A 24983-nucleotide genomic window follows, 5' to 3' on the forward strand; every position below is an offset into this window, starting at 1 on the left:
GTATGCACCCTTTTAATAGTAGGCTCAATCATACATGTGAATGGTGCCAGTTTCTTTTAAGAAGATTCTTCATCTATTCATGAACCATAAGCCCTATACCAGTCCTTTGTGGTTAAGTGTATTTAAACTTAATTCCTCTAGTTCTTTTGCCTTTAAAATTTCTGGAAACTTTGTTCTATCGATGTTTTTGTTGATTTAGGGTGAGTGTAAAACATACCTCAGGTACAACATACAGGGCAGAAATATCCACAGCCCTTCAACTTCTCTGTGGATCAAATTCTGTACAATCATAAAAATAAAAAAAATGAAGGAATACTTTAAAGTGTTTCTCTCTGAATCTATGCATGACAGTATGAAGAGAAAGGGCACACAGAGATATGCTCTGCAGAAAAAAAAAAGTCCCATACTGTCTCATGACCCTGTTGTACACAAGTCAATTAGAAGTTGGAAGACCTCTGAACTGAGATAAAGTTCAGTGTGCTGGAGATCTTTTTATGACACCTAAAGCAACGCCTGGGCTAGAACTCAGATAAAGTGATTTTTTTATTTTTTATTTTTTTTTTTTATTACACTCGCACATCATAACAGTTTGAACCGAACACCGGGGTCACTAGCATTCATTTCTTTGGACATGACGTCTTGGACATTAAACCTTCTAGCAGGACTCATCTTAAGTTCACAAGGGAATGTCGCTGTATCTTCTAAAAATATGCATAGAAATGTATCTTATATATGTGTGTGTATGCGTGTGCTTCTAATTATGTCTAAGAACACATGTTTCATGTTCTTTCTAATCGCTTTCTTTCTCCTTGCAACTTGTGCATAGAACTGCCTGAGAGGAATGCTTACATGACCAAAAGGTGGCAGTGTTGAGTTTTGCAATTTTGTTCATAGCGGAGACGGGACAAACCTCCGAGTTCATTCGTCATATTATTTACATGACAAATTCATATTTAGCGCTCAGACGAAGACTTGTATCCGAGGACCGTTGACGGTTAATGTGTGGTGCGACATGTAGATGTAATTGAGAAAAAATATTTAAAAAAACAAACAAACCATATATTAAACAAATCTTAAAAAGGACTGTAATATATGTGCAGAAAAGATACACTAAAATAGAAAAGTGTATTTCTATTTTAGTGAAACGATCCGAAAAAATCTATCTATCTATCTATCTATCTATCTATCTATCTATCTATCTATCTATCTATCTATCTATCTATCTATCTATCTATCTATCTATCTATCTATCTATCTATCTATCTATCTATCTATCTATCTATCTATCTATCTATCTATCTATCTATCTATCTATCTATCTATCTATCTATACTTTTCATTTAAATGTTAGCATATAAAACTTTCTTGTGGTCCGTATGTCATATATAGTTTTGATGCATGGAAAACACTTTATTTAATAACTAAAATACTGAGTTATTAAACAAAGTTCAATCGTTGAAGCCAAAGAGAGTAAGTCGGGCTGACAGACAGCTGGTGGCCTCTGTCAGTTGAGAAAAGTTTGTTTCTGAGCGCTTCTGATATGTTAATTAGCTCTGCGAGTGTGCGACCCTATTGGCTCTTCGTCCGAGTCAATTTCCCGTTTCCAGCCTTACGTCAGGGCGGCTACAATGCTCTTAAACTCATCTGCTGTGTGATCCCAGTAAAAAATCGTCCCACTAGGTACTCGGCGGCATCAAACGTGCGAGACCGACTCTCGGCTTGTTTCCCCCTACACCGTTCTCCGCTCGCGCAATGTGTTCCTGAAGAAGGCGTAAAGTGTTAAATGTTTGAAACACAAAACCACCGTGTTTCACATGCTGAAAGAGGACTCCGCTACTCGTGCGCGCGGCACTGCTGCGTCTGTGCAATAGACTCCGCAAAGAAAAAACTCCTCTCGCACGCCTGCAACTCCGTGGCTGCGCAGAAAGGACGCTGCGAAACCTCGTTTTTTCAAGTTTCAAGACAAACGCTTAAAAAATCAAACTGGCTCACGTCTTTCCCAACCAGCCCAGTTTGACAGCTGCTCTTCACCCCGCTTGGAGGACTGTCAGCAGCAGCAAGAGGATGGCATCAGAGCTGGCAATGAGCAACTCCGACCTGCCCACCAGTCCCTTGGCCATGGAATATGTTAATGACTTCGATCTGATGAAGTTTGAAGTGAAAAAGGAGCCGGTGGAGCCCGATCGCAACATCAGCCAGTGCAGTCGCCTTATCGCCGGGGGATCCTTGTCTTCCACCCCGATGAGCACGCCTTGCAGCTCGGTGCCCCCTTCCCCAAGCTTCTCGGCGCCCAGTCCGGGCTCGGGGAGCGAGCAGAAGACACACATAGAGGATTTCTACTGGATGTCCGGTTATCAACAGCAGTTGAATCCAGAGGCGCTGGGCTTCAGCCCCGAAGACGCTGTCGAGGCGCTCATCAACAGCAGTCACCAGCTCCAGTCCTTCGATGGCTACGCTAGGGGCCAGCAGTTTACTGGCGCGGCCGGGACAGGAGGTTCCATGGCCGGGGAAGAGATGGGCTCCGCCGCAGCCGTGGTGTCAGCTGTGATCGCTGCGGCAGCTGCCCAGAACGGGGCGCAACACCACCACCACCATCACCACCACCACAACGGTAGTCACCACCAGGCACCCGGCGTTCAGTCCAACGGCACTTCTGGGACGAATCACCCTCACATGCGCCTGGACGATCGGTTCTCAGACGAGCAGCTGGTGACCATGTCGGTGCGGGAGCTCAACCGGCAGCTGCGGGGGGTCAGCAAGGAAGAGGTGATCCGACTGAAGCAGAAGAGGAGGACCCTAAAGAACAGAGGCTACGCTCAGTCATGCCGGTTCAAGCGGGTTCAGCAGCGGCACGTCCTGGAGGGGGAGAAAACGCAACTCATGCAGCAGGTCGAGCACCTAAAGCAAGAAATCTCCAGGCTGGTCCGGGAGAGGGACGCGTACAAGGAAAAGTATGAGAAGCTCATCAGCAACGGCTTCAGAGAAAATGGATCCAGCAGTGACAACAACCCTTCATCCCCGGAGTTTTTCATGTGAGTCTCAAACTTATCGCGAAAAAAAAAAAAGTCACCCCTCCGAAAAGTTTTGGTTATGAAACCTTTTTTAATTATCTTTTTTTTTTTTTTTTTTTGCGCAAAGCCAAATAGACAAAGAACTTATTTTGTCAAGTTTTTTTTATGATTTTATACTTTTTTGTTCTTGTTTTTTCCCCTCTTTGTTTAAAGAAGCAATTCCCTCAAGTCTGTGACTGTTTAGATGTGGAGTTTTTTTTTATTATTATTTTGGACAGGCATTATGAGGAAACTTTCATCCATTGTTCTTTGTTTTTGTTCTTTTATTATTAGCTGTATATAGCACATACGATGTCTGTCAGGCTCTTTTTCCACCGCTGTTCATAAGGTTTGCAGTGCTCTTTTTTTTTCTTTTCTTTTTTTTTTTGAAAGTTGACTCAACGTCCCGCTGTTCATAAAGTGTGCATGCATGCATCAAGCATACTGCTATGAAGTTTATCAGTGTTTCCTTTTACAACATTTTACTTTTAATTCAATGTACAGGTCCCTGTCAAAGCTGCAAACGGGCTATTTTTTATTATTATTTTTATTTGTTATTTTATTTACCAAACTTGGAGGATCGCAAGCTTGCCATTTGACGCCACCTCATCTCATGCGTTTGTTTCTCATTGTGTTGAACAACGAAAATGACTGTACTTTCATCACAAACTATCCATTGTTTTAAAGAAATTTGCTATTGAACTGCCCTGCATGCTGGACATGTATGGTTTTCCTTTCTTTATTTTTGTGCTTGAAGATGTTCTCTTTGTTCCTCTTTCTTTATATTTGGTCGGATGACTCCAGCATGTCATTCATAACTCCATCTTGGCCTCACTTTTTTGGGACGAACGCAAAAAAGTGACAGGACTCCCCCCATCCTCCCCTTTAAACGTATACAAGTGCATTTCAGCTGTGTTGAAGTGCTCCACCATCGACTGTCATTGTAGGCTGCAGAAAGTGCGCACAGCATTACCTGATGGAACTTTTGTCGGCGGAGATCCTGCAGCGAGAGGACGCAAAAAAAAAAAAAAAAAAAAAAAAGACTTCACAATTATAAGCAAATCACCAGTCCAGTCTCTGGAAGCCTAGTCTGTTGCTATAAGACTTTGTTATTTAAATATAGCTATACCATTGTGCATATGTCAATAATTTGAATAATTTTCAATACGTAATTTAATTCTAAAGTTTTGTGATGTAAGTTGCAAACAACAACAGGTTGAAACACAGATTGCCAAAGCGAGGAGAGGTTGTTTTGAAAAAAAAAAAGGACAAAAAAAATCGTTAAGAAAAAATTGGCTACGCTCCAGTTTATAAAGTGAGCAGCATTGTCCAGTTCAGAAACTGCTTTTGCAGCATGCATTAATAAACTGAAGTGTGCGCTTTGATTTCACCCACATATTTAATTATTATTATTATTTTTTATTTTACAGTAATATTTAAAATGATAAAAGTGCATAAAAATACAATTTGAAAAGAAAAAGAAAAAAAATTGTTTAATTGTTATTGTTGAAGGCGAAGTGACTTGCAATATTCTTTCGAGAAATGTGTCTCTTTCAAACTGACGTACTGAACTGCACTAAAAAAAAAAGAAAAAAAGATTTCGCCTATCGCTATGTGGGAGTCAGGGAAATAAAGAAGTTCATCTGGACAGCTCTCATAAAGATAAGATTGACACCCTGTTACGACTTAATCGTAACGCTTTAATGTTTAATGATCAGGTCGGAAGAGAATGTTGTTTGTCTTTAAACAAAGTCAATATTTGCAAAGCAATAACTAATTATTATAATTATAATAATAATTATTATTATTCTAATCGATGATGTCTGGACATTGTTGGATCTTCAGGGATTGTTACCCTGCATGTACAAAAACGAAAGCACCATTCGCTAATGAATCTTAGAAATATGTTAATTATTCTTTTTTTTCTTATACATAGTATATATATAAAAATATATATATAAATATTTTGCTGTGCAAAATTATACCACTCACTAACCTTATGTGATGTTCATATGTGCTCGTTTTTTTTTCCATTTCATACAATTAAAAGATATGCAATAAACGTATGTAACTGTCTTCATTAAGTTTCTCATCTTTTTCTCTTTTGATTTGTCTAGAGACGTTTTGTCTTCGTGACTGAAGCATTCATTATGGAAATTATAAACAAGCTGATGTGCCACATTGACTATTTAGTTTCAACTTTTTCTTTCTTAACTATTTAATATATTTTTTTTTATCCCACTAACAATTAAATGACTGGTCATGCCAAAACAGTGGTGAAAAGTTTCCAAAATATTTTGAAGCTATGAGCTTAAATGTATAAAATAAGATTTTGGACAGTAGCTTAGACTGATAGAGGCCATACCTTCTAATGCATGTGAGATACTGTAATCTGGATTATCCCAGTTGATTATAATAATTTTTTCCCCCTATGACAAGTTTAATGTCTTTTTTTAGCTCACGTAAATCATATTTCCCACACGTCTACCTTCAAATTTTAACAAAAAATAAATCTTCCCACTGTATAACACAGCTTTGTTCCCATTTGGGTTTCATATTCTGATTTTACATGTTCTATATGAAACCATTTCCCACCATCTCTATCTAAAACTGATTATAGGGTTTATTTAGCTGACAGTTTCTGTTAATTTTATTGAAAACTGTGATGAGTGTGTGCGCGTGCGAGAGTGTGTTTGCAGGCTTTCTAATAGTTTTTGAGCGTGTTCCTGTGTGTAAAGCTTGTGCCAGCATGTGTTTATATGGGTATGGATTCAAACGTGGGTGTATTTCCCTGAATGAGAGTTTTAATTGCATTTCTACATGCAAGTTCCTAGTGGTTTTGCATGTTTCAGATTTGCACCTCACTTTTGTTCTTTCTCATTGTCCTGTTTGCCTCTGTGCGGCATCCTCGCTTTAGAGCATTTGTCAGTGGCGTGTCATCGTTCGGCCTACCCAGTTTCGCTCAGCCTTGCTCTGTTAGTCAGTGGGTCTGATTGTTGGCCTCATGCGGACGTGCTCAGGTCGACGGGTTTCAATGAGGGCACAGCTGTGACAAGCATGTGAGTTGGCGCACGAGAAGGTATCAGTATAAGTCAACTGCTGTGGTGAGCAGGAAAACTTCTGCACTTCTCAACTAAATCTTTTGCCTTTTTTCTTCTTTTTTTTTTACTGCTGTTTATACATCTTTGGTTAACCTCTTTCAACATAGCTATTTTACTGCACCATAGTGATAACTGAAAATGCTTGTCTTCTGAAACACAAGATGAAAAGTGCTTTTGTAAGTTCTGGTACGAGGAGTAGCCTCTTGGGCATCTTGTTTCACCGTTCCAGAACAATCTGTTTTTCAAAACAGGAAAACCAATGCGCCAAAATACATTTTGAAGAAACACTCAGGGCTTCAGAGGACAGATTCATAAAAAGTGAACCACACTCTCAGTGTTAATAAAGCACTTAATTATCTAATTTTGTTCAGACAGTAGATTTTGCAGGTATACATTTATTACTGAAATTACACAGAGACAAAGAGATAAAAGTCAAACTACACCACCTGCAGATGATGATGCACTTACACACCTCCCCAAAAAACAGGGAGGGGAGGAAAAAGGCATTTTTAACCCACCACTTGTATCCCACTTGAGACGTGTGCTGCTGCTGCTGTGGTGGCTGATTTGCCCCGAGTGAGTGGAGAGGCTGAGACAATAGTCGGTCTTGGGCTGAATTAAATGATTTTGCTGATGATTAATAGTGGTGTGGGCCACTGGCTCCTGCGATGTAGAGATGATAAATCGTGAGTGCAGCTCCGTGCAGCTGTACCCGTTTTGGGTCTTAGCATGCACACACCATGCAATTTACAACCAAGCTGCTCTCCTTCTTCCTCAATTTATCTAATTACATCTATTTGATCTAAGCAGTAGTGCTGCTGTATTTTGATGTTTCATATTAAAGACAACACTAAACTAAATTACTTCAGGGAGATTAACTCTTTGTTATTTATTTATTTATTTTTTTACCCTTTTCTATTTTACATCTGTGTTTGACATTTCAGAGACAAAATTCGTTTTGGCCAGATGTTTGGCTTCACTCTGCTGAATGCCAGGCATTTTTGTGGCACGGCTTTTTAAGTCCCTTGAGTGGTATGTAAAAAAATAAAAGAAAATGCTTTAAAGTTAATTCTTCATTGTAGATTTTATTTTTTTTAAATCTATTTTTAGCCCTTTCCTCATTAGAATAGATACCGTAAATGGAGTCAAACTAAAGGGGCACGATGTGAAAGCTACCCAATATCTGAGTCAAGACAAAACTACTTGTCAAAAGATGCTGCCTTTTTAACTCTGGTACCTGTGCACTGTGGTTACATTTGTAATAAACTGATAGATACTCCAGAGTTGTGCCCATGTAAAACTTTGGTGCTTTGTGGGCTGACTCTACAAGATGCAGCGCAACGTTCACTGATGTAACCGTAGGTCAGTTGACAGAATAAAACTTCAAAGCTGGTTCTAGACGTGAAATATTGTACGGTTAAGATTGCACTGAAAGGAATGAAACAAATCTTTGCATTGCTGCAAAGATTAGTAATTTTGGCCTGTGTGAGATGCTGATTGGTGCTTGTGCAGACAAGTACAACGTGGATGTGTGCGTAAACTTATTTAGGTGTCTCTGCATGCGTGTAGCTGTCTCTCTTTCGGACAAAAGGATGAACAGAGGTCAGAAGTTACAGTGCACAAGGCTGCTCTCAAAGTCATTAGAGTAATCCTAACCCTGGGGACCTCATTCTCATTTCCTCTGCTCAGACCCCACTGAGTGAAATATGCATGCACATCCAACATGGAAGACAGAAAATTCAAACATTCCTGTCAAATTGCTATACATTTCCCAGACAGTTAAAAAAATCAACCTTTTAAAGCATTTTCTAAGTATAAACCACATTTTAAATAGCTTATTTGTGAAGCTTATTTGTGAGAGTAAAGCTAGTATTACGTGGATAATCTCCTCCATGAGGATGGTGGCATTAAGACAACTGTCCAACTTTTACTCAGTTTGGTAAAGGCAGAAGGGTCTTGATGGTTACTTCTATCCTCATTTCTATGCTTTTTCTCAACAGAAACAGTGTCACTGTCAAGTACAGGAAGAACATTGAGGATAACTTCATGCTAATCATACTGTATTCCATTTCCACCTTATGGATCCATCACAATCCTCTATAAATGAGGCCCCCACCACGTCTTTTCAGAGTAAAACAGAAGAAAGCAAAATCATTTTCCCTCCTTTCAAATTGGCAGTAAACCACACTTACTGACTTGAACTTTTGTGTGTCTTGTTTCACACTTTAATGGGGCTTAATCAAGACAACTATGAAATGTAGTACAATTAAGAACAAAAAACATCAGAGCAATTGCAGTTGTGCAATTTCTAGTAATGTTCTGAGTAATAACAATAAAGAAATGTTTTTTTGTCTTGTTCATGAGAAAAGGCATACCACAAAAAAGATTCCAGTAGATGTTCACATGGTTACCAGTGACACCAGACAATCCAACAAGACAGCAGTTACACTGATCACTGGCCTACTCTGTGTTTGAGCAGCCATAAAGACAAAAATAATTCAAAGACTTTCAGTCATTCAATGAATTTCAGGCATCAGTTAACATCTGTGACCGATCATCAGAGTTGACTTTGCACTTTGTACACCTTCTTCCTTTGTGGCAGAAAGCACATCTCAAATAGATATTAGGAGGAAATGCGTGGTGTCATTAGAGAATTGTCCTTGAAAGACTTGCTGCCGGTTATGTTGGTAATGAGGTGGTATAGCCACTTGAAGGGATAATTTTATATGTCTGTAAATAGACCCAGACTAGAAGCCTGTGACTCAAACAAATGCAAGATTATCTTTCAACCGTAGCGACACCATGGCTGATAAAATAACACAAAGATAAAAATATGATTTTAAAATAGTAGATAAATAGATAGATAGATAGATAGATAGATAGATAGATAGATAGATAGATAGATAGATAGATAGATAGATAGATAGATAGATAGATAGATAGATAGATAGATAGATAGATAGATAGATAGATAGATAGATAGATAGATAGATAGATAGATAGATAGATAGATAGATAGATAGATAGATAGATAAATAGATAGATAGATAGATTACAGTATTTGTTACAACATTGTTGACGGATTTGAACATTTTAGTAACTCAATCCACTAAGATAAATACTTTATATTGAATAATTACACACACACTCTGAAGTTTTCACTTTTGATAACTTACAGGTAAGATAAACATGGCATTTTACATTAGAATTCAGAAGACCAATAATTTATTAAAAGTCTGTTAATTACCTACTTTTAATCTGACAAGTGAACCTCATCACAGTTCATATCCTAATTTCTGAAATGTGAATGCATATATCTATGTCAGATTTAGTGGAAAAATACACAGCATTCCAAATGAGACATTTTAAATATTCCTATAAATGTTTACACCTGAATTTAAAGGTTGTATCTAAGCAATGTTAACCAAAGTGAGCATCCCCTTTTTAAATATACTTCTAATTCTTTAATTTATTTTTTGTGAATTTCACATCACATTCTTATGTTTCACTATCATAGTGGAGCATTTATATTGCTTTTCTGCAGCTTCTTTTTACTTTTGTAGAAATTAATTATGTGCTATTTATTTGAAAGTCTAATGTTTTCAAATTTCCTTCACTGCAGTGAACTGGCTAAATATTTCCACTGCTGTCACTTTTCAGGGCATTTTAAAAGGGACCCTGTTTGGCATACCAGAAAGTTACACTCATGCTTTCACATCTGTAGCAACATTTATAGAGGTTATAAATAACTGTGTTTAATCCCACTTTACACAACCTGCTCACCTCTGTGTAATTTACTGGTGAGCTTGAATGTAAGCTTCAGTCACAAGTTATTAGAAAAATTAAATCAAATCCCCTGCATAGAAAAAGCACTAGATGTTAAGAACAATGACATGTAATTTCTCAAAATAAGCAGAATTAAAAACCTTTTTACCTTTTCTCTGATGAAGTACTGCACATGTATTTTTGCCTCTTTTTTTTGCATTTCAGGGTCTTGATGCATGAGCTATGCCTGTAGAATCTATTTGCATGCAAATTTTTACATTTCCCCACGCCATCTATGATACATGCACTGTTTTCCAGCAGACAGACATGGAGAGAGTGAATCTCAGTCATAATGGCTCGACTTGTTCCTTTGTGATTGTTTGTGTGGGTCGGCATGTGCACTGAGCAGGATGGTAGAAGGAAGAGACTGAAATCGGCACTGAAGGTGACACAATGTGTGTTTGTATTTAAATTAATGTATCCATGCTGATATGTTGTGTTCAATCTTATCTGCTTCTTTAGGTCGTCAAGAAAATTCCTCCATCTGTGATTTCACGCCCCTTCTTCTTTGCCCTGGGTTCTTTGAGGTAAATTTCCCTCCTTTACATTCTTTTATTTTCCTTTTAGTCCTAATTTAGCTCAAATTTAAAAAAAAAACACTATTTGAATTACTATAAATCTAAAAACTAATTTTCTAACATTTAGATATTTTTCATGTATTGTCTTACAGGTAAATTGTTTATGCTTTTTTGTTTCACTTAATAAAAAAGAGCACATTTATTTTATTTAAAGTAAATTCTTAATGGAAAACCTTTTGGATTTTGGCAAAATCCGTCTCTGATGTGTTTCACAGTTCAGAAAATAACAATGTACAATCATGTATGCAGTCCTCCATTTGAGTTCACAAAAAAAAAAAAACACACATTCACAGACAACACAGTTGTAAAATTTCTGCCATGCTTGATGAAGAGTGTAGCCAGCAGATTATAGCCACCATTCAAATGTAAATTAAATATTAAGATTTTCTCTTTTGTCTCGGACAACAAGAGAGCGGAAGAGTGAAGAATGGGTTGCTGTGGCTGAAATCAATGCTGTGAGAAAGAGACTGTGTGTAGCTAACCCGATTGTTCCTTTACTGATTTCACTTAGCCATGAGACACAAGCATGACAGGATGTTAGCTTAGGCATGACTTTTCACTGAAAGTGCAGCGATCTTCTATATTAAAGGTTTGTATCTATTCTCAGTTTGTGAACTTCAGTTTAGTGAAGAACACAATTTGTGTGTTAGTTTAAATTTTTTATTTTTTATTTTTTTTACTTTGTAAACAACCATCATTCCTTTCACGCTTTCCACCAGATCTTATTTCAGACATGTAAACATTTATACAGCTACATTTAGACTGTTGATGAATTATGAATGTCATAATTTATTACTTCAGTTATGTCAATTCTAAATAAATATTAAAATTTAAACAAAGAAAAAAGAAGTCATTGATGCATTGCATTTAAGTGTAAATTTAGACATAATTTTGTTTCAGTTACCAGTGAGAAAACGAGAAGGAAGAGTGGTACTCAGTGACTTGTGTTGCTATAATTAGCAATGCAAGTCAGTAATTATTCATTTATCATCATCTTTTTTTGCATGGATTTAAACAATGTGGGAATATATCAACAAACTAGGTGGTTAAACAGCATTATGCCTGTGACTAATTTAACTTCTGACGCTATCACATTCATTTATACACGCGTCTATTCCATTTTAGAAATCTCACTTTTCTTGTTTGAATCTTGACCGTATCAAGTGTAACACTTGATTTTCCGGCAACTTTCAATATGAATGCACAGTGTCTTCATTGATGTTATGCTTTGTTTCAAATCAAACGGCCTAAATACATTACACACATAAACATGTTTGTGTTTCTACTGATTTCTTCAGAGACTAGATGCATAAAGTGATCGTGCACAAATATATCACATCCTGTTTTACACACTCACTGATAATTATAAAGACCGATGCTAACTGATATTTTTAAAGAAAATAGAAAAATAAATTGCATCTGTGTTCAGACTTATTGAATATAAATGCTTCACATAATTTAGGTGGAGTACAGCTAAGAAAAGCGGTGAACAGAGTAGAGGGAACAGAATTGCATACTAAAGCTTATCACAGCTCTTGCTTTTTTTCCCCCTCATTGTTACCTGAAATAAAAGCAATTTGTCGCAAGATTTTATTTTTTTTTTCCCACTGTTGAGGGAAAGTTTGAATCTGTGTTGACACAAGAGGAGTTTTAGCTGAGACGTTGCTTTAGAGTTGCTGCAACTATTTTTGTAGTGCGTTATGGACTGGGTCCACCAGCTGATCTCAGAGCTAAAAGCTTAACCTGGCACATCACCTTGAATCCTTTAGTGCATGAACAGAAATAAAAACGAGATTGATGGAGTGCAGCTAGTAGACAGACGTGAGATATTATTGTACACTCCATTTTGAGTAGTTTCTTTAGCCTACTTCCCTTTCTGCTGATTATGGGTCACTATAATCTCCCCCACAAATGGTTTGATCTGGAGTTAAAATAACACTGTTAAAATCAGTAATAATAATTTACTCATAAGTTAGAAATTATTATTTTTTCTCTCTTACCTTTGTACCATTTGTTTTCTGAATTCAAACTTCAAAAATGAATGTAATTTTTCCTCATTCAACAAGAATTTAAAAATTACATTCTGCAAGATTGTTTCATCTCTTCAAGTTGTTCTCACTGTTGCATACTTTTTAGAAACATCATGAATTCAATGTAGCGTTATTCTTTAATTGCTAAAAATGGGAGCACAAATTAGGCTTTTGTGAATAAACAAAATTTGACAAAAATGTTAATTATATGCAGGGGTGAGACTTGGTGTATGAGGTCATCGGTTGGAGTTTCATTCTGTCTACATGTTGGAAAGTTCTTGGGAAAGGGATTGACTGAAAGGAAGAAACACTAACAATATGTGATGTCACTTTGCGGCGTATTTGTGAAGAAAATATCAACTTTGGACACTTATGTGAAAAGGGGCAATTTATGTATCTATTTAAAATTTAACCACAATTTCAAGGTTTACAAAGAACAGAAAAAGATTAAATGATGTTGTATTCCATAGAATCTGAACTCCATACACAGATTGTTGTAACAGAAATAACAGAAATATTCCTCTCACAACACATAAAAAGATGGCACACTTCTCAACCTTAATTGTCATCATTTTGTCTTAAATGAAAGAAAAAAATCCTTTGGTTACTGTAGCGGTGCTAGATCTTGAAATAAGTGTGTTGGATTTCATGCCTTTTTTTTTGTCGTGGTAAATTTCTCCACAAAATCTATGGTGGTGCAACTTTCACTTACAGTAGGAGTAAACTCTCCATGCCCAATGTGAAAAAACTTGCCTTGTTCGAAATTGCTCCCCAATCAGTTAAGTGTAAATATAGAGTACTGCTCCCAAGTGTACCTCTAAAATTACCCAAGTGAGATTTATATTTCTGTCTATGTAATGAGTTAACAATGCCTGAGTCATGACAGGAAGGGAGACAGTGTGGAGACGAGTGTCCATGTGCAAGTATTTGTACTGAGCATTATTTACATGATTGTGTCCACGTGGGGTGTGGGATTAGTGGCTGGCCTTACTCCAGATTCACTTTACTTCAGAAGGTGGGGGGGGGGGCAGGACAAAAGCCATCCAGGATGACAAGGACAAATCTTCTTTAGATTAAGTGTTTTAAGTGCTGTGATCTCCCCGCCCCCACCTCGAAGTCATCAATGTGAATTAGGTGCCCTCTGGTCACTGCTAAGGGGTGTTGAATATAAACAATGCCAAGAGAACGGATGTTAAACGAATGAAAGTGGAAAACCATGAGTGTGTCTATCTTAGTCTGCCCCATAAATCTCACATTCCCAGCCGTGCTGCTGCACTGCTCTGATGCAGCGCTTTGACAACCTTTCATCTGAGCCAAGACAGAACAAAAACAGTGTGGTTTCGTCTGTCTAGTTGGCAGAGACCTTCTCCAAAGCGGATGCATCGGGGTATAGCCATCCCTTTGTTTTATTGAGATCCATGCATATTAGAAGCAAGGTTGGGTGGAGGTGGGCTGAATAGCTGATGTACAATCTGACCACATAGCTCCAGGAGGACAGGTTGAGAAATGTACATGGAGATCCAGGTGTCCTTGCCTTGGGAAAGAGCGTCCTGACTCCATCCTAGAAAACTGAGACCCCACCAGTGTCACTGTGTCACCATAGCTCCGCTCCTCCAGCTCGAGAACAAAAGTTAGGACTGGAGAAATATACAGGTATACAGTGGTGTGAAGCTGTCAACCTATTTCACCTGCCACTGGTTTAGTGTGTGTTATAAAGGCAGACTCACCAAGGGGGGTTGCCACACCAAGCAAAGGGACTGTAGACTTCAGAGCCCAGCAGGGAGTTGAAAAATCCAGAATTTGCTGACAAAGATATAACTCCAGGTGCACATGCACTGTAGGAAAGAGACTTTGGAATAGGAAACTGAACACAAATATAGATACATGCAAATTTTTTGGGTTAGAAAATGTACAAGCTTGTGATCACATTGGCATACAATACGAGGAACACACTGGTTCAGTTGTGAAAAAGCAGTGCATGTGATAACAATTGGATTTAAACTTATGAAACAATAAAAGCCAGGCACCACATGTCACCAAAAGAGAATTTTGTGTCTTTAGAAGTTTTTTTTCCTGTCAGTGTAGTCAGTTTATACATGTTGTAAATTAAATCCTACGCATGTTTCCAAAATGCTTACCACATGGCTGCATGCTAACAGTTATGGTTCCTCTAAGACATTTTTATTACAGGATGCTCTATTTCTGGGTGCCAGGATGTTGGTCTCAGTCATTGAGGGCAGATGAAATCGATCCAGATTGACCTGTCATGTGAAGGAGAAAATGAATGAGGTAGAGGAGAGGAATGCAAAGACCACTACAGAGTAAAGGGGCAGCGCAGAAGTATAAAAAACACCCTCTTGCCTCCATATGGGTCAAAAGTCAAGGGATGATTTATTCAAGACTGGGTGTTACACCTCCTACCCCCTCTTTCTTCTTCTTTGCTCCACCTGCCTCTTGGAAAGGAGTGAGAAACTGGAGACTGCTCAGGAGGAGATGACTATATTTAGCCTTGGTGACCGAAGACACTGTGGTCTAAGTTTAAAGTTTAAAATGCAGACATCCATGTTCAGTCAAATGAATCAGTTTTTGCATTTAGAGGCAACAGAGTATATAGTCTCATGTTCATTCAAATCAAATTCTGAAACAACTTCAAAACTTTAAATGCATTACTTTTTTTAGGCATCACACTAAACTGACCTATGTGTAACCTTGATCAGTATTTCAAAAGATTAAGCTCCTGGGATCAGGAGTACAGAACTTCAAAACATAAAACCTGAATTCTAAATTTAAGTGTGAATGCAATAATGGTTGGGAAAAACAATAAAGGAGAAAGCAGAAAGAGAGAGTTACAGCTTAATGTCACAGAGGAGAGGAATTAGATTTAGTCTCAGTTTGGACTGAGCTCCACTTTGTTAATTATTTTCCTGTGGCAGTGATCTCAGCATGGTGCTACTTTCTCACTTGGTGACGAAAGACTCAGTGGCAAGTGCTTAGTCAGCCCTACTCTGGGGTGTGAGATGCTGCGGGGTCTTTGGTGGACTATAGGGGAGGAAGAGCAGTATGGAACCACAACCATGGCAAGGTGAATTCCTGTAGATTAGGGCAGGGCCATCTAGCGTGAGAAAGCTGGGTAAAAGAAATGGCATTTAGTGCAATGACCAAGATTTGTTTTGGTTTTATCTTATTCTGTGTAATCATAAGTGACGATATTGGAATTATACTACATCATGCTTTTTTTAATAGATTGATTGCTAGGGGATGGCCCATGGATCTCGGCAAAAGCTGGTTTTGTCAACTCATAACTGGTAATTAAACTGATTTTCCTGAAACTATTTAGGATATTCATCTATTTGTTGGTATCTTTCTTTGAGATTGAAGGAAACATATCTTACTCAAATTGCTCTTTATGCAGGCTGCAATGACAAACGCCCAGCTTCTCCTCCTCCTTAGGATTTCTAGCTATCCCCCAAATGCTTATAATCCTTCTGTTCTTGTTCTTTCTAACCAGCGTCACTTTCTCAAACCCTCCCTCCGCCTCACACTGCACCTGCTTCCCTCCTTCTCTCCGTTCCCTCTCCAAACGTCACTTTTCCCCTGCTTTCCTCCCCTGCTTTATTCTCCCCCTCGTTAGCTTGATGAATGGCTTCACTGCAGGGAAAGTGCTGATTTTCATTCCTCTGTCTGATTTCTGCTGGCTGTTATTAATTTCAAACACTCTGAGAAAAGCAAGTGAGTCAATAAATAAGGAAATGAACACACTTCATTCTGCCATACTGCAGCCCTCACAGTCATTTACTCAGGTTGTGGGTGCTCATTGCAGGCCAGGTTTGCATTTGCACTGATAGAGTTCAGCATCACTCTTGAATCCAAATATGTTTTTTCTATTTTCTACACTGAAAGTAAAAATGGCAAAATATCAGATGCTTCTGGAACATTTTTAGTGTCTTGCTTTAAAAGATACAACTGAATGGAAACCAAATTGTACATAGTAAGTTGCTGATAGGAGCATCCTTCATAGTTCACTGTACTGGGCTATTCAAGAGATTTAAACAGAAAGTGGCAAAGGGAAGAAATATGGGAAATAAGAGAAGCATAAAGAAGTAGCAGCTTAGCAATGTTATTGCTGGGCATTAAACAATGCTGTCCATGGAGTGTGGATGGGACAGCAAGTCTAAGTGCACATTACTTACATCCAGGCCTAATGCATTGTTCTGGCTTGTTAACAATAGACACAAACAGCCTTTGAGAACAATACAATTATTTGATTCTCTTGCTGCCAGGAGAAAATCCTTGTAATGCTTCTTTTTATTCTTCGTTTCATGTATGTATGCAGTTGAACTGCTAAAGGTGTTGAATCATACGTAGCATTTTAAGCATTTATGTGCAGAAAAAAGATTAACAAGAGCAAGTGTTATCACTGTAATTACTGTTTAATTACACTACACACAAAGTAAAAAAAAAAAAAAAAAAAACATCTCAAATTTCCTTTCTAGGCATCTTATACTGCACCATAGGTAATATATTCAGTTTTACTGGGCTGGTAATCCTTTCAAAGCATGTCCAAAAGCATAGCAAAACAAGTGAGACATTGATGTCATTGTAAAAATCAGTTTAATCTCTAAGTTATATTAAATATGTCACTTCCTTCATCCATCTGTACATCCAGCATAAATGGTGAATCCCAAATTATTCACACCACTGAGAGATTTAGATTCAGAATATTTCCAGTCAATCCAGAAGTTTGTTTAGGAAGTGGAAAAGGGATCTCAAATTCAATTCTCTTCCATTTTCTAATCATAACTAATCAAAATCTACTGGGGGTACGGATAATTTAGGTATGTAGTGGGACATCATAAACAGTACACAAACAGTCCAGCCATTTGTGGGTTGTTGCATGTCAGCGACTCCAAACATAATTTGATAACAGACATGTTCAGCAGCCTTTACTGTCTTAGAAGTATCGTCACGGTAACCAACAAATAAGAAATCTGAATGAAAACCAAAATCCTCTTGTCAATTATTTAATGGAAGTTTATGATCGTGCCAAAGAGGGAACAAAGCAAAAAAAAAAAAAATAAAAAAAAAAAAAAGAGTCTTCTAGAAAGTATTTATGCTTGCATGAGTTTTTATGAGCTTTGTACACTTTGTACTCTATTCTTTAGAACAGCATCTTGATTTACTTTCACACAAATTATTATTTGCATACACAAACTACTATTAGTGGGCTTTTTGGACAACTTAGATGCATTTCCAGCTGTGAAAATGCCTTTCCAACATTAAATGTCCCTTTGTGAGGGGCTTGTGCAGTGGAAGAAGATCAGACTGAACTGAATCCATATTCTTTTGAAAATTTCACTCATGTGTGAATTGTTCTGGTAAAACAAATTACCAGACGTGTAAGTAGTTTTACATGAATGAAACAATACAGATGAGTTAAAAAGGATGTGAGAGATCCATTTCTAAACAATAACAGGCTCTGATCCAAAACATTTCATGGTTGGAAAGTATGTTAAAAATGATAGAATTATTGTATTTTCTTCAGAAAATCACAAATCCACATAAAACAGATTCAATATTAAGTGATTATGTAGACTATTCAAAGCAGAATTAAATTCCCACTTGTAAATATGTTGGGCATTTCTGTTTAAAAATGCCATACACAAAACAATGTGCAGCTCATAAGCCATCAGACAATGGTCACATTTTGTTGCTTCTATAAATAAAATAAAATCTATGTGATAGCCCAACAGAAATCGTGAGAATTTGTGAAGTGGAATAAAATAATACATATATTTTTCAAAATTCTTTATAAAAAAAAAAAAAAAGAAAAGTGTGCTATGCAAGTGTGTTTAACCTATTTTACTATCAAATCTATTCTGAGCAACTTCCTTCTGAAGTTAACTAAATAGTAAATTTGGAAGAGTGGCAAGAAGAGAGCTCCTTTTAGAAAGTCATGAGAATTTAATTTAAGTTTAAGTGTCATCTATCATCATAAATGCTTATTGCAGTGAAAACACTAACACTTTGCCTGAGCTTGAAAGGTCACTTTAACAGAAAAAACATGGCAGTGGCAGCATAATGATGTGGGGAAGGTGATGGGAAGTTAGTGAGAGTTGATGTGAAAATGGATGCAGCTAAAAATAAAAAATAAAGAGCATCCTTGTAAAAAATTTGTTACAGGCTGCACAAGACTTAGGGCGGGGCAGAAGTTACTAATATCAGCCATACTTTTCAGAATTTAACAGTAACCCCAGTACAAGCATGTGGACCTCTGAAATAAGTTAGATAACTTTGCAAGGCTGAACAATGACTGACACAATGTAAAAGAAGCCACAAGAAATCCATTACCTCCCAATAACCCATTGTTAGACATCAGTGCAAACAAGTCATTTTATCGGTTTCAATCTGAAAAACACTGCAAATTTGTAATATAGTGCATAATAAAGGGGGATATTAAATCCATCACTGTTACTAACCAGAATTACATGTAAGGTGGAAATAATGAACATTTAGTGCGGGTAGAGCTGGTGCAAATTATATCTAATGAGTTAAATATGTGGAGCCCAAGAGCAGTGTGTTTCACTTCAGTACAGATGCTCTGTTCTACCATCCTAGATGAGTTACACAAGGCATCTGTTGCGGTTTGATAATTTATTGGCTATCAAACTCTTAAAGCCATGCCCATTTTATGCCTTAGATTTCCTAATGTTTTATGTCCAACTTTAAAAAAATAATAATAATAATCCAGACTGAGCTTATGGTAGCAGTGTGAGGTAAAGAGGGAGAGGAGAACAGAGGGGAGCCAGTATTACTGCAGTTGTAGCTGTAAGGGTAGTGGAGCCTGCATGTCTGCTTCATGGCTCTGTAAGCGCAGACATAACTATTGTGTTTACAAGGCTGACTTGCTCTTACTGTTAAATTATTGAGGTGGGGGCAAGTTAAAGTAGGAGGAACAAAATGAGGGGGCTGGGGGAAGTAAATATTTGTTCCTCTCCCTCATAGTTCTGGTTAACCAGACTGAGGAATGCTCTTTGAGTTTTATAATTACAGAGTGTGCTGCAGTGTCACCCTCGGAGAGAACATGGCCTCAGAGACCTGAGAGAGCAGAGCTTTCTGTAGACAGTATAGAGAGTGGGTCTTGAAAGTGTTAGAATTTCAGAAATGGTACACTGCTACACTTCGCCACTGACAAAGTGGCATGTTTTGTTCATGCGCATATTGCACCCTTTGCCTTGAGCATGGACAGAAACGACGACTATAAATCATGTTTGTCTTCATCTTCTCCATGGCTAATTGAGGTTACCTTACAATCATCCAAAAAGTCAGGTTTTTGCCCTACTGATTTCACTTCAGACATTCCCAATCATGCCACACTTACTGTTGTATTTATTTTGTTTTATGTATTGTAAATTAATAACTATTTCCCTTATACTTAATTGAATTGCCTTTTACATAACCTTATTAGGGTAAAGGTTTTGGATGTTCTTTCATAAGCATCTCAAACATAGTACAATCAATCCAATAAGGATGTCAGTATGATATTGAAATCAAATTCATTCAAAGTCTGATTGCAATTCTGACTAAGATGTTAAGCTTATAAAAAAACTAAAAAAAACAAAACAAAACAAAAAAAAACATGTTTTCCCTCAGTATACAATGAAAAAGCTAGTTAAACAAAGAAGAATGAAGCTCTGGCCATGGCATCAGAAGTTCAGTCATGTATTGTTTTGTTTTTTTTACCATATGCTCTCCAACTACAAAGTAAAGAGATAAAAAAAACAAAAACCAACAATGTTAGAGTATATTTTCAACAGATGGCATGGTGCAACAATATTATTTATAAAAAGTGCCTTGAACTGGTGCCAATATTTAATGCCCACGGAAGATAATGAGTAATTTAATGGAGATGTGTGTAAATACGTTTATGTACATTTTCCAATGTCGCAGTGTATCAGACCTCTCCTAGTCACTTTTCCAGAGCCTTGGTATGTTGGCTCTGTTTTCAGAAAACTGTATCTTCTTTCTCACATGACAGTGCTGCTCATTTATTGAGCACATATAACAGCTTCAGTGCTTTCAAAGCTCCCCAGTTATTTTTTCCTCCTTCTTCCTCTCTTTGACCTGGTCTTTAAAGGAGAATGATGAGTTCACAGCTGATAGTGTCTGGTTGCGAGGAGCGGAGAACAGTATAGGATGACATTATCGGAAGTGGCTGCATATAGATGCAAAGAGAAAAAAAAAAGAGACACAAATAGAGGGAGAATACTATGGTGCACATCTCTGGGTATAAACTTCTGTCTACTTGGATTACATTAATGACCCCTGACGAACCATAATAACACAGATGCATAGCATTGAATTCGAGCCACAGCCAAAGGAATGACAGTGTTTGAGCTCAAGTTTGACTTACTGCAATCATAGTTTTGTCATGAAATAAATAATCACTAGTTATATATATATATATATATATATATATATATATATATATATATATATATATATATATACATATATAGATATATATATATATATATATATATACGTGTGTGTGTGTGTGTGTGTGTGTGTGGAATAAAATTAAAGAAAATGTAACACACAGTGAAACCCAGCATTCCAAAATTGCTATTAGTGACAGGAATGTGAAAGGGGAATGATGGAAGGGGACAAATCTCTTCCTCCGTCCCTGCAGCTAAAGTAAAATACTTGTGGTGACGGGTTGTGACAGCCTAGGGAGTGAGGGAGCAGGAGGGGAGTGTTACGCCAAAATCCCCAGAAAAAAATAAGAGAGGAGGGAAGATTAATTTAGGATGAGCTGCCATGAGTATGCACTCGAAGAAAATCTACCTCTCTTGTCTTTCTCACTTTTTGCACAGAAGCTCATGTCACTGCCTTTTTTTCCCCTCTTCTGACACAAATGCTTTGGTTAATAGATATTTAGTGTATAAATTCTTTTAGAAATTCTCCACTCACGACATTATCATAATGACATAGTCAATAATTATAACTACTGGTTCTCAGGCAGGGTCCCCTGGGTCAAAACTAGACATACGTCAAACACGTATGTCACACCAGAATTAGATGCACACCGGAGAAGCAGACTGACTCTCATTTCCTTCCCTCGTCTCTTGATAGTATCCCTAATAGACCTCTCTCCCAGTGGCACACTGCTATTGCAACACTCACCTACTATTGCTTTAATGAGATATCTCTGCTGTTTTCTGTATTTCTGGGTGTGTGTGTGCGCGTGTGTCTGCGTGTGTGTAGGGGTGTGCGCTGTTACATCTGTGTGTGCTTGAGGAAGAAAGATGTTAGTGATCCTTGTTGCCCTGTTTATCTCCACCCTTCTGTTGAAGTGGAGGGAGGTCAGAGGCAGGGCCGCCTGTATCCATCTCCATTCCCACGGCTGCCGTCTCACGAGTGCAGCGGTCATAGGAGGATGTAAAGAGTATGGATTTTTTTCTCACCCTCTCTCCACTCACCAAAGCAGGAAGATTAGACAGAAGATGAGCGCAGCCTGGATGCTTTCATAGCACAACACTACAAACATTTGACCCACACTGGGTCGGATGGAGCACATTAAATACGTGCAAGCACACATACGTGCACACGCAGATCAAATACAAGAAATTTTATTTTGTGTTGTATTGTATTGTTTGCAGCTGGGTTCATTTTTGCATGTTTGACACTGAAATCATGCACTCTGCTGCAACTACGAACTGCATTAAATTGTTTTAACGACCACAGACCAACCAGGTTCATTCCTTATCAAAATCAAATTGGTTTTATAGTGTAGCAATACAAGATAAATAACTCTCCTGAAGATTAATTCTTAACATTTTCAGATATTTCAAACTACATTCATAAATATAGAGATAAGATTGCCTTAAATTTTAATGATTATTATTTATTTTAAAAGTATGCATGGAAAATCCATCATTTTACTAAAGGTACTGGAGAAAGATTTTACTTAAACAAAGCCGTTTACACACAAACTCAAATTTGACAGGGTTGAGTGGTTGGGGTCGAACGGCATAACAATGAATTAACAAATGGTATAAGACACATTATAATAAAGTAACCATATGATGTAGAAGCAAACTGGATCCATCAAATGTTCGAGATATGTCTGTATTTTCTATATTTGCACACTTTGTTTCTGTTTTGATGCAATCTGCAGAGGTGTTTTGCAACATGTGAAAATGTTATGATTCTTTTCACTTTTTTTAGATATTCTTATGAGATATCATGATGGATCTTATTAAATACAGGCCAAAACCTGAAGTTTCTTTCCCATCAAAATTAAAAAAAGAAGGAGAAACAGCCTTTTAGGTCTTACACTCAGTGTGGTATTCATGCCTCACAATGTTCGTTGAATCCCCAAAGAAATTAGTTTTGCTCTTTGACCATTTCTTTGTCTTAAGCCAGATGTAAAAAACATAATAGCGCTGCTTTTTTGTTCACTGTCAGATAGAGTGCCCATAAAAAATTATTCACCTGCTTGGGTTTGTTACCCTTTTATTGCTTTTACAAATCAGATCATCAAATGTGTCTTATTTAACATTTTAAATAACATTTTAAAAGTAAAAAATTTAATAAATTAGACATATTTAAAAAAAAAACAACAACCTTAAATGTCAAAGTACAAACTGTTTTCCACAAAATGATGACCATTATATGCTAATATTTAACATAAAATAAGTAATTGCATATACATTCAACCCCCGTAGGTCAGTATTTACGAGGTGCACTTTTGGCTGCAATCACAGCTCATAATCTGTGTGTATAGATCTCAATCAAGCTTGGACATCTCAGCACTGCAATTCCACTCCATTTTTGCTTTCAAAACTTTTCAAACTCTGTCAGTTTAGGTGGGGATCAGATGAACAGCTCTTCTCAGGTCCTGCCACAAATTCTCTATGGGACTGAGGTCTGGGCTTTGACTGTGCCACTCCTGAAGTTCCACCATGTTGTCATCAAACCATTTATTTGCAACTTTAGTTGGATGCTTCGAGTTGTTGTCTTGCTGGTGAATCAACGTTCTCTGAATAAATAGAGTGCTTTATAGATTTTCCTTCCTATCTTTCCAAGCCTAGTCTGTGGCAGAGAAGAATCCCCTCAGCATTACTCTCCCACTGCCATGTTTCATGATGCGTAATGGTGTGTTTGCAATGATTTACATTATTGATCAGTTTTAGGTCTGATGAGACCAAAAAATTCAATTTAGTCTCATCAGCTCAAAGCACTTTCTTCCACTTGGTCATGGAGTCTCCTTTTGTCAAACTCTAGTGGAGCCTTGATATGCGTTTACGTCAGCAGTGACTTTCTTGTTGTTACTCTTCCATAAAGCTTTGAATGGTGAAAAACCCGTTCAATGGATCTTGTTTGCAGACTCTCTCAACTCTCAGCTACTGAAGCTTGTAGCTCTGTTAGTGTAGCCCTGTGTCCTGCTGGCCTCTCACACTGGTCTCCTTCTTGGACTGTCATTCGGTTTGTGAAGATGGCCTGATCAAGGTATAAATTGGTCCATTTTTTTTTTTCCTGACTTATACTTTTCAATAGCATAGCACAAAGATTTAGAACAATCAGAGAGCAGATTTTGAGCAGATTCATGGTCACATGCATACTTAAATATTAAACTCCCCCTGTAAAATTCTGGTCCAGTGCAGAAGGGGAACATGTCACTGGAACCTTCTGTTTTATTTATTTTTGGGTTTTTTTGATTACGTGGAATTAAAATGTGATTTTCCTTCATGCCAATTATGATTTCCTCCTCTTCCAAACTTGTGAGCTTGTAATAGTCATTCCTCTCGGCCATGATTGTTGTGTTTACTATGCTGTTGTAAATCACAGGGAAAAACTCCACGACCTTACTGAAGCGGGACGGAGAGCTCAGCAGATCCTGTAGTCCGTGAAAAGTTTGTGCAAAAACCACGACACAACAATTTGACTTTGGGCAAACCATGCTGGACCCTTAAAGATTAACCTACAACCAGTAAGAACATTCCCTGCCAGCGCATTGCCATGAACACAAAATGCAAATTTACTTCAAAGCACAAAAAAAAAGAAGTTTTTTGGGAAAATGAAATATGCACTGAGTTGTAGGAAGAGGCCTACGATGTCCTTTACCCCCAGGTTAAGAGATGCAGAAATGCATGCTATGCACACAAAGAAACAGGATGATGAAATCCAAACCTAGCTGGTTTCACTTAAAATTAAAAATGACTTGTGTTAATCAAAATAGGTCTTAGCCATCTAGGTTCAAGAAAATAGACTATTCTGTTCTCCTCCTACTCCTTCCTCTGTTCATTCCACATCAGAGGCCGCAATGACTAAGAAATTGCATCAATAACTGAACTTCCTTCATACAGTTAAATACAGATTAAACTTTTTAAAAAAAGG

The 24983-nt window shown here is 37.5% G+C and overlaps 1 protein-coding gene across 1 annotated transcript in view; it reads left to right on the top strand.

Annotated features, from left to right (window-relative positions):
- Positions 1-1640: 1640 nt before the first annotated feature.
- The window catches only part of mafa (v-maf avian musculoaponeurotic fibrosarcoma oncogene homolog a (paralog a)), a 91552-nt gene continuing 68209 nt past the window's right edge, over positions 1641-24983 (top strand). The window contains exons 1-2 of the mRNA XM_044137205.1: positions 1641-3032; positions 10439-10503. Coding sequence (XP_043993140.1) covers positions 2065-3032; positions 10439-10466 — 996 coding nt within the window. The 5' untranslated portion in view covers positions 1641-2064 and the 3' untranslated portion in view covers positions 10467-10503. The remainder of the gene's footprint in view (positions 3033-10438; positions 10504-24983) is intronic.

This window comes from Gambusia affinis, linkage group LG02, assembly GCF_019740435.1.
Source record: "Gambusia affinis linkage group LG02, SWU_Gaff_1.0, whole genome shotgun sequence".
NCBI lineage: Eukaryota > Metazoa > Chordata > Actinopteri > Cyprinodontiformes > Poeciliidae > Gambusia > Gambusia affinis.